Source organism: Astatotilapia calliptera, chromosome 14 (assembly GCF_900246225.1).
Source record: "Astatotilapia calliptera chromosome 14, fAstCal1.2, whole genome shotgun sequence".
In the NCBI taxonomy this organism is placed as follows: domain Eukaryota; kingdom Metazoa; phylum Chordata; class Actinopteri; order Cichliformes; family Cichlidae; genus Astatotilapia; species Astatotilapia calliptera.
The window spans coordinates 7,716,556-7,730,384 of record NC_039315.1 but is presented as its reverse complement, the minus strand read 5'-3'; the positions used below and the strand labels follow the sequence as shown (position 1 = coordinate 7,730,384).

General features: G+C 40.2%; 1 protein-coding gene across 1 annotated transcript in view; it reads left to right on the top strand.

Moving 5' to 3' along the window:
- Positions 1-13,829, top strand: part of LOC113035882 (LHFPL tetraspan subfamily member 6 protein) — a 47,668-nt gene that overhangs the window by 32,502 nt on the left and 1,337 nt on the right. The window contains exon 3 of the mRNA XM_026191720.1: positions 10,980-11,078. Within this exon, the coding sequence (XP_026047505.1) occupies positions 10,980-11,078 (99 nt within the window). The remainder of the gene's footprint in view (positions 1-10,979; positions 11,079-13,829) is intronic.

Below are 13,829 nucleotides of genomic sequence, written 5' to 3'. Positions count from 1 at the left end.
CTTGACATGTTGCATAATGTGCTCTCATTTCTGCTATTCTCTTCCTCAAGGGCTCTTAAATGTCAACAGTACGGCAGAACATGAAAGAGGAGCCACTCGAGCTTTATCATATAACCATTCACCATTAATGCATAAGAAGTTATTTCTTTTAAAAGTAATTTCCACATGTGATCTGAATTGGATAAGCAGAAGAGAATGGATGGGTGGTTGTAAATAAGTAAGACACTAAAAAAAATGTTTGACTTTTGAAGTTGTTAGTATGTGGGGATGGGAAATGCAAAACTTCCATCATCTCATAGTTAGCTTAGCTTAGCATGCGGACTGAAAATAGACATTAAGAGACAGTATGTAGTTATGAAACATTTTTTCTTTTCTCAGTATAAAGCCTTATTTACCTTCAGAAATTGTTTACTACATTTTTATATATATATATGTATATGTTATCTATGTTCTGGTGATATCCATACACATGTTCAAGGCTTTAGAATTGGCCCCAGGTCCTAAGAGAGCCCGCTCTTGCTGAATGGTTTTCACATCACACCCACACAATGAAACCCTGGAAGCGAGAGTGACCTGTTAGTTTAGGGAATATTTGATTTTAGAGAGCAGAGTAAGGCTGCTTAAACTCAATCCAACTAAATCCCTGGTGGTGAGCTAGCCTGGTGTGTGTCCCAGAAGGCAGCGTGAATGTAGTGGGCCGGGATTTTAAACACAGGCTGTGGAGTACTTTGTAGCTACACTTGGCATTGGGAGTCAGTTTTTCCTTGATCCCTGAAGCGTTGCATTGTCTTTTGAAAGGAGGCTCTTTGTGTTTGCGGTATGGAGCAGCTCACATGATGAGACCCAGTACTGTCAAAGGCATTTTGATATCTGGCAGTGTCTGCATGGAGGATACTAAAACATTCATTGCATATTTGGATGCTATTAACATGAATATTACAGCGTAGATTGCAATGTCTTTCATTTGCCTCTCCCTAGAAGGCCTTGTGCTAGCATGCTTTTTGCTCATTATAAAGGGTAATTAAGAAAGGAACGCAGTGCTGTAGGTATATGCCGGCTTTCGGACACATGGCACACCATTATGCTTTTCTGTAAGGCTCTGTCAGTGGGAGGAGGGAGCTACTCGACACATCAGATATGACCCAGTTAAAACAGCTACACAGGACCCTATAAAGTAGATCCTACCCTGAGGAGGATTTTCATCGCCTTTGGCTCTGTTGTGCTCAACATACATTTTCTTCTTCATTTGACTCTTGATGGAAAAGCTATGACTTACAGAGATTCCAGGCTGCCATGCAGATCATTTCTTCAACACTTTGCCATAGATGCATGTTATTTAGCACATTCTTCGTCTTTCTTTTAATTACTGAAAATTGATTTGAAAGAGGGCTGAAAAACTGTTGCCCAGAATAGCCTGAGAGTTGTCTTTGATTCCATCTGTGTCATGTGCAAGCAAAGTAGCTTACTGTCACCACCCTGCCACCAAGCTTCATAGTGATAATAAGTCATTAAAATATTGCTAGATAGCTCAAAAGCTAATCTTTCTTTGGACTTTGTTTGGGGGGGGGGGGGGAATAAGGCAGCAAATTGATAACAGTAGAAGTCAAGTGATCCAGGAATGGTAGGGTTTCTAAGATATACAATATGAATATAATTTTCAGGATTTTACACACTAGCTTTAGCACAGAGGTGACTACATTTAAGAGAAAGGTTAAAGTATGCATTGCATTTAAGGAAAACTAAATGAGTAGCATTTGGAAAATAAAAAGGAGAAATTTCTCTTGGATGCTGCTGAAATTCTTTTCTTTCTTTCTTTTTCCATACCTCCTACTTGCACTCTCATCTTAGCCAAAAGGAGGGGGAATGATATCCAATTTGCAGTATGAGATCAGAGGAGACATTGTTACGCTTGCAGAGAGCCATGGGTTTGTCAGTGGAAAGGGTGAGACATACAGAAAATATCTACGCCCTTGTGTGAAAAGCTCATTCTCCGCACGCATCCACAGGATGTTCTCTTTTGAAAGTTACTTGCTACGTATTTAGCACAGCCCATTTTCAGCTTGTGCACATTTTCTGCACCGTGTTGTTCTCCTGGGCTAGCAGACCGAGAGAGGTTTTGATCACGCCCGATGAAGCAGAAGTTCATTTTGTTGTGTAATTGGTGTTTTTATTAATTACTGGTTGTAGTAGGAAACTGTGTGACAAATGAATGGTGTGATTAGATAAGGCCAGCTCTTGACAGAACGCCTTTAGCAAAAGCACTGAAACACATCAATAAAACACAAACTGCTCTTTCCGCCCAGGGCCAGTGATGTTGACTGATGGGTGGACCAGGAGAGAAATGAGACTGAGTTAACAGCAGAGGGGCACAGGCAAACTAGACCTGCTGTTCATCATTTCTGACTTATTTTTGGTCATCGAAACTGATTACATCAATCATTAAAGTCATTAGTCATTAAAGTTTTTGATTTACTCAAGTTTTTCCACAGCCCTAACTTATAAGTACTTTTTAACTACCACGGGTTTATCTCTGCCCTAAGTTCTGCTTGTAGAAAATATTTGTCACGCCTACTAATGACAAAATTATCCTAAAGCATAGTCCAAATTTCGTCAACTAAACTCTGTAAGATCGTCTCATATACTATATATCTCTGACAATGTAAGGAACTTACTAAATTGACTTGCTAAATCAAGATACAGTTGACAAAATGTTAATTTGATTAGCCACTAAACGGCATAAGGGTTGTTGATGGATATTTAAAACACTCTAATTCACTTTTGTTCAGCTTACTTTAAAGTCATTCCTGGAGGGCAACTGATGTTCGACAGACAAAAGGCAAATAAGCCAAACAATGAGAGAATACATGAAAAAACATGTAGGTTTGCAGGATGACATAAAAGTAAAACCACACAGACATCATATGAGCATGAAATAATAATGTGGGTGTGTGAGTGTTTCTATCAGTTTGACCTTTTTTGTGGGCCGGAAGCAAATACCAAAGAGAAGATGAGGTGGGTGCGTCATGGAGATGATGGTCACACTCTGAATGAATAGTCAGACTGTGTTTGTCACAGTGCTCTGATCTCACCGACCGGGTCAGTAATAGAGTTTCCTGTGTTTGATATTCAAATTGTGAAGCAAATCATGGAGAAACATGAAACTAAACAGAAGCTGCGGACTAGCAGAGTTTCTGTGTGTAGTCAACCATCACGCAGTAGGCAACAAATTTATTCAGTTTATTATTAGCTGTGACAGTGTGGCAGGTACTGTTTTCACCTCGTGAGTCTGTCTGTCAGTTTCATCATGGCAGAAGACGCCATCTGCCGTACTTTGGCAATACTTTGCATGTCGTTCTGGGCAGATTTTGTCAGCATAATAATGACATAATAGAAAAAAAACTGCAGTGAAGGCGGTTGCGTTGGCTCACAGCACATGTGATGCAGCGTGCACATCGACACTTGGGATGCGAAAAGTCGTTCCAAAGGCTTATTTCTTAGAATTTGTAGCTTGTTGAGTGGGTGGTTGGTTCAGTGGGTTTTTCCTTATACATAAAGACAAATAAATGCAATTACAGATCAAACTAAAACTGTAGTACTAATATTCTGCTGAAAGGATTCAATGAATTAGGTTAACTTAAATTCAACTACACTAATGCATCAACCATCTTGATGGTTCTGTTTTCTTTGTTTTCAGTATAATGGCAGGGACACAAAAGGCCTGCCAGGCTGAGAGGGTGCAGTTATAGAGTCCTTGGTGTGTCTAACAGACTGTCAGGATATGATGTAATATGATGGATGTAGGGATGTCAGAAAGGGTGTGGTTTTTAAACTTGTAATTTTAACAATAACTGTGCAAATAACAGAGGTAATTGTGTGTAGTTTAAATGAATATGAAGTTCTGCTTGGAAGTTGGCCATGGTCCAGCCCCTGGGTACCAAGTAAGGATGTTTTTTCACCTGTAGTTCGTTTACTCTGGTCTGAATTATGAGTTTGTAAAGTTGTGGCTTTTTCTAGCAAACAGGAAACACCAAGGGAATCAAAAATGTGTCGCTACAAACCATGCGAGAGCCCTCAATCCACTTATTGGCCACATGTGTCTGGAGCAGGGAGAACAAAAGTAAATATAGGAAGAAGGTGCCATGTTCGTAACTAGTGGATAACAGGGAGAATTTACTCCTGCATGTCTATGGTAATCAGCCACATCCCAGAATGCAAAGCATATGTGGCTATGTGGAAGACATGTTGCTCAAACCGTACCATGCACAGTTTGGTAGCTGGGTCAGATCAAGATCGGATCACACTGTACTTGAGTGTGATTGCTGTGTTAACATCTGCACAAATGGACTGTACCAAGGGGAAAGAAAACCAGATTTCAGTTTCCACAGACTCAACAGTACAAGTATGAAAACACCTTAAAAAGAACAGGAAAAGCATCTTTCCCACTATGTCTTTTCCAGCTGCCCTGTATGTGGCAGGATCGCAGAGGTAGCTACTTAACAAAATAACATGAATAAACTAAAAATACTTGATACTTTTTAATGGTAAATGGCCTGTATTTTATATAGCGCTTTACTAGTCCCTAAGGACATATCCAGTCATCCACCCATTCACACACACATTCACACACTGGTGATGGCAAGCTACATTGTAGCCACAGCCACCCTGGGGCGCACTGACAGAGGCGAGGCTGCCGGACACTGGCGCCACCAGTAGGCAACGGGTGAAGTGTCTTGCCCAAGGACACAACGACCGAGACTGTCCAAGCCGGGGCTCAAACCGGCAACCTTCCGATTACAAGGCGAACTCCCAACTCTTGAGCCACGGAAAACCAATCAGAAGACTAACAGTCAGCTGCAGCCAAATGCCAGTCACTTGCAGCAGCAGCAAATATTTATATGCTTCACTGTGCACATCAAATATCACATACTTCACATACCCTATTTAAATCCCTCCTGTCTCTGCACCTCCCTTTTCCTCCATCTAACCATCTCACTGCTCCTTTCAAGTGAAACTCCAGATCCCTTTCTCACTCACAAAAAATTCCCCAACTTTTCCAGCAAAAATGCTCACACAGGAGTAAGCCCTGCTAGAACGACTAAGCCAGTCCAACTTGAATGACAGAGCCAATCAAAATAAGATTTTTTTTAAAAAGCAGGCAGGGAAACGTTACATGTTATTGTTTGTCTTGTTTTTTAAATGAAAGAGAATTCATGCCTCGACATGCAGGGACGGGTCTGTGAACAGATTAGTCACACTGGCCTCTTTAGGCTGATATGACACTGTGAACCCCTGGTGCTTTTCATTATAGCTCTGGAAGATAAACACGGAGAGAATGACAATGTGGCTAGAGTCACGTTTCATGCATTTCCTGGAGTAATGAAGCAGTTTATTGATCGTGTAGTTTTTATCCATCTTTGGCATGTTTCTGGTAAGTAAAAGTCTTAACACATATGCTGAGCAAAGGGTATATTAATAGAAGAACAAGACTGTCTTCCCAGGTGTGGTTGCTCTTACATTTTCCTACTTCTTTTGGATGATCTTCCAAGCCCAAAAGGGACTGTCTTACATTAAGCCAGCTCACTCAGGCACATCCACACTCCAATTCCCTGGCCACAAAAATTCTCTCCAGCTTTAGCCTCTGCATTTTTTCCCCCTGCCCTTTTTGGCCTCTTGAATGATAACCTTGAATGGTATTGTCTCGGGGCATGAAAGAGGGTAAAGAAATTCCTTGGGTCTTGACAGAGAGCAAGAAAGCTTGACAAAAGGCATCAGCACTGCCTGAATCAGAGAATGTGGGGGGATATGAAAAGGGGGCAGTTTTTCATTCAGGTAAAAAAGCATTGACAGAGAAAAAAAGATGGGGAACAATGGCTTAGCCGTGATGGAATAAAACACTTCTCTGTATGCTTTTTAGGCAGGCAATAATTTGATTTGAAAAAAGTGCTCAACTGTGATGATGAAATCTGAGGCAAGCAGAGGCAGAAGAAAGATCACTATATTAGAGCAGATTTTCTGGATTGTACACTGATATGTGAGGCTGATTGTATTTGGTTAAATCTATTTAACCCAACTCTTTCAAGTTCATAGAAGAGCCTTTCAGACAAGCTATTAGCCCTGACATAGTCATTCCGATAATGACCACACGGAGATCAATTGAAACTCGATCATGAATAAGTTGCCTGGCCTCATATATTCTGCACTGCACTCACTATCCAGCCCTTTCCTCCTCTTCTTCGCCTCATCCACCCCTGAAGCTTATAAAGCATCAGCTGGCTGCCAAAGCAACTGAAACAAAACTTCAAAAATGGGGGGGGGCACGCTCTACAAACAGTGGTTGCTGGCGAAATGCAGTAAGGCAAACAAACATACCTCCAAGATAGAGACACACTTGAACCTCTCCTGATCTCCCGGAAAGCTAAGGGGAATCTTTAAATTTGACCTGAGGTCATGATTGATGTTACTAAAGAAAGCTAGCTCTTTGGATCCTTAATCACCTCTGTGGAAAGCACACACGGGGTCTGTGGATGATGGTGCTGGCAGATTTCTAAAGATTATGAGTTCCTGCCTTGCCTCTGCAACAGCATTCTGGTGAATTCCACTAACTACCCTATCATGACAGCTTAGAGGAGTGCTGAAATAGTAAAAAAAAAAAAAAAAAACAAGCTCACTAAGTAACAAATTTGGCTTTTCAGTACAGTTCATTTGACTTCAGTTGCACTGGAGCAGTAGATAAAACTGAATCTTAAAAAAGCATGCATGCAGATCAGTGCAAAACTTTTCAATGGGCTCAAGCAACGACTAGTGGACTTAGTAGTTCAGCCGGGCACAGTTGCCATGACAATTTGATATCATTATGTTCAAAGTGTGGCTGTTAGGGAAAGGCATTTCATGTCATTGTCATTCACATAGATTACTGATTGGCAGCGCTAACTCGAAATTTCAAGTGACTTTTCTCAAAATTTTGAGTTAATAAGTCGAAATTTCAAGTTATGGGTACTTTTTTCTTTTTAGTGGCGGAAACGGGCTTCCATAGTTATGCTTATAATCACACCTCCGACTTTGACCTATGGGTGGCACTCAAGAGAGCGTTAAATGTTAAAAGAAGAAAGAAGACACCAATGCAGGAATACTAGGGCTTATCCAACAGCTCTGCTGCTTGGACCCCTATTACAGTAATACCAGCTGAACACAGTATAAAAATCAAGTGGACTAGTTTGAGAAAGTATCTATAGAGACAGTAAAGAAACACAAAGACCATCAACATATATTCTACATAATGTGGTAGAATATTCATCAATAGAGATAAATGCTGTACAACCATCAGGCATAGCATATATGGACCATTATAGTTTAATCATAACATTACACTAAAAACCCTCGCAGTGGTTACAATGTTCATAAGGAGTGCATGCACAAAAGCTCTCTCTGACATAACCTCCTGTCACCATCACCCCATCTGTGAAGAGAAATCTGCTCCACATGCTGAAAGCTACAGGAGGAAATCAGAGAGGTTATTAAAGTGACAGGCTACAGAATAGTTCGTATCTGTAATGGAACTTTTATGTTCACTAATTCTTTGCTTTAGAGGCAGATTTGATCGCACAGACATTTCAGCGGGTCAGTTTATTTTGGGGGGGTATTAGGTGTGATAACTCCTCTGCCTGCCTCTGTGTGTCGATGCAAGCTGTTGTTGTATATTTCTCATATTTGTCATCCTTTCTGTCAGTCTCAGAGTGTCATCTAGCTGCAGCAAAGGCTCTGTGACAGACTTGTGGTTTATTCCACTAACTATTCTCATGACAGCTTATAGCGGAGTCCTGCAACGATTTCATCATGAGACCATCTGCTGTTCATGTTGTCTGAAAGAGACGATTTCCTTTCTGTGCTTTGGGAAAAGCTCTGAAATACCTCAAAGACCTCAATGAAACGAAACGACTCGTAATTCAAGACTTTTAAATTCTTTCAGAGAATCTGTTTTGCAGCAAAGAGAATGTGAAGTTCCATGCAGTAAAATGCTGTTTATGGTTAATTAGCTTTAGTGCTTGTGACCGTCGTGTGTCTGTAACTTGAGTAGGTTTCACACCAGGACTCAGGACATTCGATTTAGGTCACAAAATGTGAGAACATCTTGAAACATTCAAGAACAGTCGCAATAAAGGAAATCTTCAATCTCACTTGGAAAGGCACAAAAGGTCGAGAAGCATATCTATAGCTGACAACCACACGCTAACTGACACAAATCCCCAACTGTGTGTTTGTGCAGATCGGGGTGTAGCAGTGTTAGCTTAGGACGGGATAATAAGAAGGATGAGAAGTATCTGACTATAACAGCGTGCATGCAGAAGGAGAGCCTGAGGTAGCTGCCTCTCACAACAGCACACTTCTTTCTAACAGCTTGGCTCATGAACATTATGTGAAAGAATGTTTTTGGGGTTTTTTCTTTCTCAGTAATCTTTTTCCTACATCCCAGTCAACAGCCCCCCTACCTCTGGTTTTCAATAACCAGTGTGGAGTGTGGAGGATGGGATTTGATGGAATTAGCCATCGTGAGGAAAAAAAATGAAGAAATCAAATAAATAAAAGCCAAAAGAGAAACGTGGGACCTCATATTTACACCTTAGCAGTGTGCCCATATTTTTTGTTCATCTGCTCCCACGGTAACTGTCTTAATAGTGTTACGGTAACATGTGAGCGCTCACATTGATTTCACCCACTGCAGCGTTGCAGACTCTGGGAGTTTACTTCCAAAAAACAACAGCCAACAGTGACATTTCACATGGAAACCTTTGATTTTAGGCGCTTACACAATGAACCTCAGCTCCAGTCTTTGTTGTGGCAATAATTCCCCTCCCGCCCGTAGTCTTGGAGCAATTTCCAGCATTCACTGTCATCATCATAATCTGACCTGATGTGGAAACTATGCAATGAAGTCTTTCTTTTCCCATTCTACTCTGTTTGGTGCCTGCTGCAGAACTGAGCAACTTTATGGTTTTGATCGTTTTAGCAAACGTGTTAACCAAAGTATGATTGAGAATTGCCATCAAGTTTGATTTTTCAAATGGAAATATTATACCTCACTGGATAGAATAATAACATCTCTGGGAAATAAAGTCGTTTTTTTTTTTGCTCTTTTTTTCTTTTTTTTACCTCCTCTCATTTTGCTGCAAGGAAATTCAGTTTGATTACATGCTGCTCTATCTCTGCATTACACAACACTTGAAAGAGAATTTTAAATTATGTTAAATATTAATCATGAATACATTATCATGCTGGCATGCTTTACAGTCTTTGCTATTACAAATTTGAATCAAAACATACCGAGTAACATTATGTAACCGAGAAAATTTAATGGCTGCGTGAATGCACCCTTCCTCCTAAATACATTTTTGCACCTTTTAAAATAGTGGGTTTTTAGACTCATCAGGTATCCATAGTGGTTGCTTGAATAGGGATTTACATCAAATGCTCCTGTTTCGCTTTTGCTGCAGTGCACGGGCTAAAGGTAGTATTTTTAGGTCTGAAGGAGGAGTTCGTCTGAAGTTTTCTTAAGGGTTTGAGGGAGAAACAGCTCAGTTGTTATGTATTAAAATCCCTGGATCCCCTCTGATCCTGAGCTGTAATGACACAGACATGGTCAGAGCCTTTTGCTATCCCCTCATTCTCATCAACATGCCAGAGTTTCACCCAATTGATTTGAGACAGCCCGTTTTCGTTTGTCCTTTTGGCTGTGACCAGGGACAACACAGATGTCTCTTTCACTCTACCTACTCCTCCTCAGATGTTAGCCAGTTTGTCTAGCCCATCCTCATTAACATGTGGACTAATTCCTGCTTGTTATCTGGCCTAGATGTAATAAGGCAGACCTGGATGGCAGGGGTAATCAGGTTGGAAGGCAGCGCTTTCTTCCCGTCTCTCCCTCTGCTGCCATCATCACATCCCATAACTGATAGCAGAGCAGACACATCTGAGGGGATTAAGCTAATGTGATGGCAGAGCCACCTACCAGGGGCCCCCACAGGGTAATTTTAAGAGACAGGCCTTGACATCCAGGGAATAACTTGTCAAGACCTGGCTGCAGGCAAATATTGAGGATATTAATCCTTAATGTAATGGCCTTGACTAGATTTTGCTCTTGTCTCTGTGCGCAGCTTTAGGCATAATCATAAGTCTCTTTAATCACTGACATAAAGAAGTCCCTCAAGGATTTTCCAGAGTTTTACAGTAATTATTGTGTACCAAAAATGCTTGTTTTTTTCACTGTTGCCTCAGTGAGAAATTGCCAAGTTATTTGCATATGTTCTCATTCATTTGTTTCAGTTTTATGAGCTACATGGCTGTGGTGCTTTGTTTTGTTGCTGTATAAATGTGATAGAGTAGTAAAATCACAGCCCGTGTCATGTACCAAAGGATTGCGAGGCTTAGTTCAGAGGTAGAACTGATGGACGCGGTGAGTGCTGCCTCTCTGGTGATATGTGCTAAAACATAATAGGAAGAACAAGAATGAGAAGCTGCGGATAAGGAGAAGGAAGAACCACAGAGGTGAGGTCACACGTATGCCTGTAGAGCAACAGCTCATTGTCTCTTTTTGATCATTTTAATTAAATCATTGACCAAATAATGAGGAAGAATCCGCACAAAACCTGAGGTTAAAATTAATTAAACCTTGCTTGATATCTGGATGGAACAAATAAGAAAACACATGGCGCTTTGCATTTTTATTCACAGCGCTTAAAAGATTCTTAAATTATAAAAAAAAACCCGGAGAGGCGAGGTTTCCTAAAAACAATGCTGGCCTTCGTCAAGGAGCTGAGCGAGCACCTTGATGATGAGTTTGTCCTTGCTGCAGGTTTTATCTCGTAAACGGTGTCTTTGCAGCCTGCTGCTACGTTTTGTGATATTTTTGAACCCCCGGTGATCGGTCTTTAGTGCTATTCCCTCGTCACATGACCCGACTGTCCTGCTCTTCATCTCGTTCTCAGGTCTGCTCATAGGATCGGGCTGCGCACTCTATCCACTGGGATGGGACAGCGAGGAAGTACAGCAAACCTGCAACAACAGCTCAAGCCAGTTTCAACTAGGTAAGATGTCTGCAAGGGAGATCCATCACACACAGAGGCTTTAATTACACACAGATGGTTCATAAATTTGTGCCGTGCTCGCTGGATCTTTTATTCCCAAAAACAGACGAATCGCAGAAAACGTGAAACAGACGACCGATGTTTGTCTTTATGTGTTGACATGCTGCCTTTTGTCTCTCTCTGGTAGTCAAAAAAGATGTGATTTCTTGTTGTTTTGATTAATGCATTTGGAAAAAATTAACAGCAGAAGATCCAGTAGCTGTCCATTTCCAAAATGTTTTATAGCTTTAAATGTGTGCCGAGAATAAGCAATACTTTGATTTGTGCTCTGCATGCAGCTGGTATTATCAGGACTATCTCACAGACAGTAATATGCTACTTTATCAGACACTAGGGAGGTGGAAAAGCTTTTCATACTGCGGCTGCTCCTTTATTTGATACTAATCAAAGAGTGTTTGGTTTTTCACTGGATGTAAAATATTTTATTGGGAACTTGGATTAATATTATTAACACTCAACACAAGAATACATGGAGATTTTTTTTAATGTCACTGGATTAAAATTAAAAGGCTCATCCTCTCTGAGGATCCCTGGAAGCATCCCAGCCCATTTTGATATTCGTCACCCACATGCTTGGATCTTGACTTGATCTGAATGCTTAGTGGGGTTCACTAAAAACACTGAGTGTGGACCATGAATACTCAAAATCAACCTCGAGAAAATTCAGCTCTTATATTTTTGTCCGGAATCAAAGCGTGCCGTAGGGAAAAGAGCACCAGAGAACCACTAGTCTAGGGATGGGAAACCTATAAAAACAGATTTTTGAATTAAAAGAATCTGTATGGAGCTGCACAAAACATTTGACCTGCATAATAAAGGGGACACAGATTATCATTATCACTATAGATATTGGTAATTAAAGCCTACTCCCATGTGAATATTCTTCAGTTTATGAGATTTTTTCTATCCTCTTCACTACAATCATTCTACTTTTTACATTTCATTACAGGTTTAAAGGAAAGAAGAAAAATGTGTATCTTTACTAAATCTTATTACCAATAAAACAAAACAAATAGTGGAGGGAAGAAATACTTATTAGCATTTATAGGCCTGCTAGCTCTAAAGCTTCTACCTGGGTTCACACAAATTAAAAGTGATCAAGTTTGACTATAAATGAAAAAAGTCAGTGGAAAACAGATCCGTTTAAATTTCATTTTGATTAACGTGCAGTTTGGTTTGCTTTCAGATGTCTTTCTTCCTTCAGCGACATACAGTAATCAATCTTCAAGATAGACTTTTTGGGGGAAATTTCTGCTAATGCTAATTTCTTAGTCGTGAAAGCAAACAAATCTGCCCATGCACTACTTTTTCTTTGCTTTTTTAGGTGGGATTTAAAATAACTAAGGGGACTGGATTATCTATGCTGCATGCTACCGTTCAGCATACAGGTCAAAGAAGGTGCCGGGCAACAGACGTATGATGCACATTTCAGTGGATGCAAACATTAAAATGTAATTCAGCACACAGGCTACATGTGGTTTTTTTTTTTCTTTTTGCAAATGCAGAATATGAAGAAGCACTCACACAGATTATAAATAAATAATAAAATGTAAAAAAAATAAATAACCACTGTTTATTTGCTTATTCATCCTAATCAATTTTCCGACTGGAAATGGGCAAAATAGCCGCAGGTTGTAGTACTTGTATCCCATTTCATGAAGATGTGCTCTGTCGCTGCTGAGATGATACTCTGAACAGATTAATGGAAAACCAAACAGCTTCACTGTCCTCTCCAACTGTTGCCACAAGAAAAAAAAATGCAAATGTTGCTAATATGAAGTTAAGAGTTGCAAGTTAATAAATGCTAAGCAGCCAGATGTATTAGGAACACCATCAGCAAACATTAACTGTGATTTTTAATCCAGTTTTCTGTCACATGAATTATGGATTCACACCGATTCTGCCATTCTAGCAGCATCTACTCTTAAACCACATAATTCAAACAGATTTCTCCCTTTTAAATTTCAAGAACACATCACCACATGCTATCAGAGGTAATTATGTTGAATTCGCAGTTTTCATTTTATTTCCTCTGTGGAGGAACAGGCACATATACGTTTGTGTTAACAAGTGCTTTTGGTTGAAAGTTTTGTTCAGAGCAACTGGCGACTCAAGGTTCGTCTCATTTATGTCAACACTATGATAAGATGGTGACGACGAATGATGCTTTCACCACATCTGAAGCAGTCCTTCATTAATTCATCTCTCATTAATTAGCCACGAAGGCTGTAGTCAGTGCTTGAAAACTCTGAATGCCTCTGCAGGAGGCATTAACTGCGTACGTGTTCATTTCCATACCTGAGTCCAAAGAAGCAAAGCATGAAGGATCCGAGTGATTCCTTTGATGGGATATGTTTTGCAAGTGGAAAATACCCTTGTCGTTAATTTGAATGAATAGATAAGCTACAGTCACATTTAAGAAGAGGGGATGTACTTTTTGTTAATGCCACAGAAAAAGGGAAATAAGTATTTTCAACACTTTCAAAAGAAACTCAACCACTGTATCCTATTTCATAATGCATATAATTACCTCTGATGATTATGCAAGGTGTGTCTAAAGGAGGCACTTAATGGTTTAGGTTTTATTTGCATTTCAGCATTTTGTTGCATCACTGTAATTTCCAGAGACTCCATTTCTGCGTTTCTCCAAGTCTCTAATTGTTCATCTCCCACATAGCAGACTGTTTGCAC